The 7,289-nt window shown below is 36.9% G+C and overlaps 1 protein-coding gene across 1 annotated transcript; it reads left to right on the top strand.

Moving 5' to 3' along the window:
* The first annotated feature begins 57 nt into the window (after positions 1-57).
* Positions 58-4,880, top strand: LOC146483909 (putative peptidyl-tRNA hydrolase). The gene is made up of 5 exons (XM_085105247.1): positions 58-198; positions 560-773; positions 2,416-2,515; positions 2,999-3,044; positions 4,485-4,880. The coding sequence occupies exons 1-5, from the start codon at positions 58-60 to the stop codon at positions 4,716-4,718; spliced, it is 735 nt and encodes a 244-aa protein (XP_084961373.1). The 3' UTR covers positions 4,719-4,880.
* Positions 4,881-7,289: the final 2,409 nt, after the last annotated feature.

Here is a 7,289-nt window from a genome sequence, read left to right as displayed (position 1 = left end):
CTTGAATTGTGTCTATTACCGCTGGTACTTTCCGCGGGCTCGTTTTTTTCTTCCACAATGGTGGACAGGGGGAGATGTGTTTGGCGAGTATTTTCAGCTTATCCTAGCATCGTGAATGCATCAAAATCATTTAGATTTCTTTGCAAGAGGAGTTTAAATCAAGCTCAAGCCACTGACGCAAGGAAACTAAACGCAATGGTAACTGTTTTTTGTAGTGCTCAATGTTCGTTGTGTCTCGACTTGATCGATGACTCAATCAAGTTTGGCTACTAACTTTAATTTAGCAGTGCAGTACAACATTAAGCCTCAGTATGACTTGTAATGGCTATTCCAGGATGTTTAATTCTCGTAGTTATTTTAGAGAGAGGCTTTTTTTTGACACTTCTTGAGTTATTTTTTCCGGGGTACATGTACTGAGTAGACTGAGTATCTGTAATTTCAATAGATGCATGATGACTATCCTAAAATTACATTTCTTTTGATTTAGGTTTACAAACTGTTATCTGTTGTATTTTGCTACAATGCATATGATTGTTGAATGGAGTTTATATTCCTGCAGGTTGTGGGCTTAGGTAATTACATTCTTCCAGACACAAGGCACAGTGTTGGAATGCTAGTGGTTGATTGTCTGGGCAAACAGCTGGGAGCAACCTGGCAGTTTAACAGGAAATCTATGGCTCATTTGGCTGTCACAAAAATGAATGACCAGCGGCTTATACTCCTGAAACCTACTGTGGCAATGAATGTAAATGGAAAGAGCATCGCAAGAGCAGGTACGGTCAGCAAATTTTCAGGCAAAAAATCAATCTATCAAGCAGCTTAAGTCACTAAGTTACTCTGTCAATCAGTCAGCTCCTTTAAAATTGCATGATTTTATGCAAATAACTAATAGTATGGTGTAAACATTGTCAGTAAAATTAAAAATTTTCAATCATTTCTGTTATCCCTCTTCTTGGTTTGTTCGCACCTGTTTCCAAATTTACATGTATATTAAAAAAATTATATGTGTTTTGTTACAAATATTTACCCTGTGGCACTATACTATAGGCCATCTTGAAACTCAGTGGTATCTACAGAACTCTCAGAAAATTAAGAGAGTTAATATTAGAGAGTTAGTGCCTATTTGGGCAACTGTGGTGCTGCAACAAAAAAAACAAAACATTGGCTGCATTGGTGGCGGAGTTGAAACAAATACATGTTTGATTTTGTAATTGGTAATTTGGCCACTGTAAAGATGTAAGTGTTCTTGAATTTCTTGACGGTCTCTTTACTTTGCCTCTCAGAGAATTGTGCGATGGTCCTGGGAAAATGGTGCTTGCTACTGTATTATGCTTAGAATTTAGGTCAAGAGCTAGATTATCTGATTATGTGATAATAATGATTTAATAATGCATTGGACTTGTGTAAAGAAAACGTTTTAATAGATTTCTTCTTTCCCTTGTGAGGGTTGAGAGATTTGCTATTGAATCTAAGTACCCCAAAAGCTGAGCCCTTAATGGTAGACTACATATAGTGTTACATTTCCTTGAGGTGGGAATTTGCCTGTTTCTGTATAGTCCACTTCAGAAAAGAGTGGAAGCCTGTAACAAGAGCAGGAATGCATTCAACTATGCAGTTAAGGGGTGCACCCAGTCTGTATACATTGAATCGAGTCTGGAAGCTAACTGTACTAAATATTTACATTTGCGCGATTGTATCATTGTTGACAATTTAATTTGTGGAAATGCTCTCTTGTGCCAACATTTTTACATTGTCAGAATATTATTCAAATTGTGACCTGGGAAATACTTTTTCTGGTAAATCTTTTTTCTTTTTAGGATGAAAAACCTTAGAATTTTTTGAGGGCTGAAAATGTGTACACCTACATGTGATTCAGTGCACACACTTAGGGTGTCCCCTGTCTCCCGCTTTCACCTGAGGCTGCCAGGCACTATTTCCCAAAATTATTGGTCTTTGGCGATTATAATCATTGTACTATTCAAGAAGCACAACGTGATTTTATCTTAGATTAGGGATTCCAGTATTTCCTTAGATGTTAAACTTAAATGTGAATTTTATCTTCTCTGTGTATGTGTATATATGTTGTAGTTCAAATGTTGGTTTAAATTTTATCTTCATATTGTTATTGAGTATGGTAATGTACGATAATGAGTTTGAAACAATGGAAAAAAAAATTTACGCCAAAGATAAAATTGAACCACAACATATAAAATAATGTTGCCAGTGGTTGATTGCTGGATCCAGCATCCCACTTCTAGGTTGACATACAGACTGTATAGGCAACATTTGTTCATGTAATTAAATAACCTTGACAAGGATGATACTAGTCTGAACCTCATTTCTAAAAAGTCATTAAAGTATATTATTTGTTATTTGCATGTCTGACTATTCTATGCAAATTCCTCCATTTTGCAGCGACAATGTTCAATGTGAACCCATCCAGTATTGTTCTTGTACATGATGACCTTGATAAGCCTGTGGGGAAATTCAGTCTCAAACATGGAGGAAGTGCAGGGTGAGAAGTGCAAAACTCAATTTTGTAAATTAAAGACTGGCCCTCATTTAAATCCCCCGCCCCACCCATCTGCCTGCTACATACATGTACATGTATATAGTATTAGTAAAAGAAAGAAATGCCTGTGGTAGTTTGTACAGCTGTAGGTACGGGAATGCCACTTCATATCATTTGCTGGTTATGTATTTTATATTACAGTGTAGAAGTAAACACAATATTATTAATTTCTGCTTAAAAAAGTTGAGTTCAGGAATTAATCTTTTCTCAGGGAACAGGTACGAAAAGAAGAATAAATTTAGCCTGCAATTCTCAGGGAGCACTTAGCTCCTTGACCAGAAATGAGAAGTGAAAGATGATGGCCCTTGTTAGCTTAAGTAATGCTTTCAAGTTAAGTTGACTACAACTGTAACTACTCACACCAATACATGGAGGCAGAAGAGGTCATTATTTCTGATAGTTTTTTGCCTATGTCTTTTTTTGTAGGGGTCACAAGGGTGTTAGATCAGCAATTGGTTCTCTGAGATGTGATGTAAGATTTAGCAATTATTATTTTACTCAGATACTTTGCTGGATTATGGCAATTTTATTCCTCCCCCCCCCCCCCCCCCTTTTTTTTTCATACCTGACAGAGCATGACCCAACTTCATTCCTAGGTCTTTTTTTCCAAATGTAAGTGCCTTTCAAGATGGTGATGCAGGTTGGTCAGTGGATCACTAGGGTTTTCTCTTGACCACGCAGTCTATCTTGAAAAACAACCATGGAAAATTCTGAGAATGACGTTGAGTATGACTAATATAGCTTGTTCCTTGCCCTATTAGGAATTTATAATTTAACGTAGATTATGATAATTTCATATATCGCCTGAGTTATTAGTAACAGTTAGTAAGGGGGGTCTCCTTGATAAGCCTTCTGGGACTTCCTGCTCAATACTGTCACTACAGTGATGAATGAAATATTGTAACAGTTGTTGATTTTGGGCAAATAAATAAATAAAATATAATAATAATAATAATAATAATAATAATAATAATAATAATAATAATAATATGCTAATTTGTAGAGACTGTAAAGTATAGAACTCAAATCTTCGCATTAATTTATCCACTTTGCCTTGAGAATGCTTCTTGATTTCCTCAGTTCATTGCATGAAACGTCCGACTCTGTTATGTCTTTATAGTCTTACCACCACCGTATGTTAAAAAATCTCAATACAATGTCTTTACTGGTCTTAAAGTCCCAACATATCTCCGAGGAGACCTCTCAGTATAAGCCCGGGGGTTTCTTGAGGTCTCCTCGCCACTTCTTACTTCTTTTACTATTATTATTTACTCTAAACTTATGTACTTGTAATCCTAGTCTATTATTCATTGTAACTTTCTATGTTTGTATGTCGTGGTGAATAAATAAATAAATAAATAAATAAAAGAATGGTGTCACGAGGACGCCGAAACATCGGCTATTAACTTTAATTTTCGCTTGCTTATGTTTCAATAATACTACTAATAATAATATTTATCCAGGGAGCCCACTCGCCTTGGCAGTTTTCAGTGGGGCCCTGCAAATTAAAAATGAAATAAAAAATAAAATTACCTAAAAATTATTTCACAAGATCAAACGAATTTAAAAATAGCTAAAAAATCATCATTCACAAATAAATAAAATTAAAAAAAATCATCACGCGCAAAAAAATTAAAAAAAATTGATTGGAGTTATACTAAAATAGATCTACTGTAATAAATGAACACACAAACAAAGAAAACACTTATTGTCTCTTGCATGGTTACATGTATGATTGTTACCAGTAAAGAATGGAACAATAATGTTGCTCTTTCTGTATTTTCGCTAGTCATGATCATTTTATTACATAGTGCTGCAGACCAAAGAGTGTCTTTTTAAAGGAGAGATTTTTTTAAATAGTAAATTTTATTCAATATGAAATATTTAATTGTTTTTGTTTTTGCTTTCTTAGACTATAAAGAGAGTGCGCGTAGGAATAGGGAGGCCAGATAAAAGACATGACGTAACAGCTTATGTGCTGAGCAAGTTTGAGCCATCCGAGGTCCCAGTAATAAAGGACACTGTTGAACAGTGCTGTGAGGCCCTCATGAATGAGCTCCACTCATTAATGAGCCAAAACAATGCTAGTCGGGAAGAGCATAGTGACATGGGCACTGATGAGTTCCAAGTGCAACATTTGCTATGAATAATAGCATGGAGTCTCAATATATTTCAAAAATCTCCAGATGTAATCTTTGATTGATATCTTTCACTGTAAATATTGTAAGTTGTAAAAAGTGTTTAAATTTGAAAAACAACTGGTCATGAATTTAAATGCAGATGGAGAATAAAAATAAGTTTTGCCTTGTTTTGTCTTTCTTCCTCTTCACGTGAAATAAAAAACAAGAAAAAAAATTCGGACTACTACCAGAATTCACAGACGCGATTGTGACGAGTGAGATTATAACGTAAATCGCAAGTAAAATGTTCACAGGTGCTAATCGGTAGTAAGGCCTATTGAACCAACTTCAACGTTACTCAGCGCTCAGGTTAATATTTTTGGATGAATATTTTATAACTGATTCAGACTAGACCAACAGAAATACGATTTGTGTTGAGAATCAGTAAATGACACAGGTATACTCGGAAAAAAATCCGAGTGCTCGATTACTAGTTCGGATGGTGGTAGAGCATCCGAACTAGTAATCGGAAGGTCTTAGATTCGACTCCTGGTAGGAGCACTCGGATTTTTTTCCGAGTATGCCCGTGTCATTCACTGATTAATACATCATTCTCATTTCCATCACATTATTTCCATTGCGCATATGCCAGACATTGACATTCCAATCCTAGCAGTATGCAGTATGTTTGTCCCCTGAACCTAGTTTAATGGCCTTAGCTCCCACGAGTCTCCTGTAGCTCAATGGTAGAGCATCCGCACTTGTAATCGGAAGCTCCTAGGTTCGTCTCCTAATAGGAGCACTCGGGTTTTTTTTCCGAGTATGCCTGTGGCATTTACCGATTAATTAATTAACCATTCTTATTTATTCACCAGGCTTAACATACTCCATCACATTATTTCCACGATTTGTGTTGTTGGCGGTTATTGTACCATATACGTTCGGTTTACTCATTGATAAACGGTCTTAAAAGAAATATGTTTCGTGGTAATAATCTTATTCATAATCTTTTGTCACTATGGAAATATCTAAATATATCAGCAGCTTTGTTGTAAATAGCACTTACATATCACAAGCCGAAAGTAGAAACGCGTTTGATTGGTTGATTGATTGATTGACGATTCTTACGACAGAACTGTTGCGGTTTTAGACTTTCGGTCCTGATTAAGTTGCGTGGAGCTGAATAGGTCTGAAATCTTTGCTCATTGTAGAGTCGTTATGATTTCGTCGTATTTTGCTTGAAACGTAATAGCGAGATTCTGACTGCTAGAGAGAGATAGTAAAGCTGATCATATTGAAAATTATCCGCTTAATTAATATAGCACAGCTCGTCTACTCTTGTGAATAACGGGTCAGGCCACAGACAGTGATGTTTATCATGTCTTACTGAGTAAGCGTAAATCGAATGGCGGGGAATCATTTACGCATGACGAAACCTTATGAAGTAGGAAGTAAACACAACATAAGCACCTTTTGGAGTCTAAAGCTTTAACATGTGATCAACAAGTGATTTTTGTTGGCCTAGGCTGTTTGTCTCCAGGTATAGGGGTGTATGTCGAATGTACCACAGCCTACCCTCTTCAAAACCGCGGCAAACCGGACACATTTTGCCGCAGTCTTACCATCACCACCCCGCCTGTCCATTTTTTATTTGACAGTTGTGTTCACTCTAGCGAGATAAAGACATAAGAAGTTTTCATTTTCTTATATCGTTAATATCTATATGTTCACCTGTTGTTCTTCTAATGTCACTGTGTCATATTTGTTCACACTGAACATAAAGTGTGTTTTCGAGTTTTCGTGACTTTGCCAATACGTCCTTATTTCACAAGTGTGAACCAAACATAAGAGAGTCTGTGATGTTGCCAATGACGTAAGGCCATTTTAAAAGTCACGTGACACTGAACAAACTTCAACACAACCGAGTCGCCATCAGGCAAGGTCTCACTAGAAGAAAGGTTAGAAATTATCTGTTCCAAATCAAACCTTCGTACAGCCTTGGAATGTTCTCAAGTTTGTGCTGCGGATTGGGGAGCTTGCTCGGCTCTTTGTGTAGACCGCGTTTCCAGCTAGACACAAACCAGTGTTATCCTTTGAGCGCAGAACGGCATGATCGTTCAGGTGAGATGGGAATTTAAACAAGCACTCTCTTTCTAGCTTTGTAACTATAACTATGTAGGTGTACCGGTTCTTTGATAAGGTTCTCTTCTTACCGAGCAACAAATAAGAAGCGAGGTGACAGTGTAGCGATGTAAAAGGGTGACGCAGTTTATTGCGCTATTGGCGGGAAAACGACCAGCTGCGCCACTAGTTCGGCGGGAAAATACGGCGGCTCGTTTGATTGACAGGTGCCGCAAAAGATGGAAGAATGTTTTGTTCCACGTCAGTAGTTTGGTTGCGTAACTGGCTGCATGCTTGACGAGAAGTCTTTATTAATTCAACAATGCCCTGAGCTGAGGTATGACATTCCTGCTTTTCAATGAAAGCAGTCTAAATGAATCGAGGAGATTGTTACGTTTTCTATTCTTTATACTTGCTGTGAATTGATAATAGCGTAAATAATTGATGGCATTTTAATATCAGGGTTTGTAGGCGCT

The sequence above is a fragment of the Pavona decussata genome, unplaced genomic scaffold, assembly GCF_977016875.1.
Source record: "Pavona decussata unplaced genomic scaffold, jaPavDecu1.1 SCAFFOLD_37, whole genome shotgun sequence".
Taxonomy (NCBI): Eukaryota; Metazoa; Cnidaria; class Anthozoa; order Scleractinia; family Agariciidae; genus Pavona; species Pavona decussata.
The sequence above is the reverse complement of the archived record's forward strand: the minus strand, read 5'-3'. Positions and strand labels throughout refer to the sequence as shown.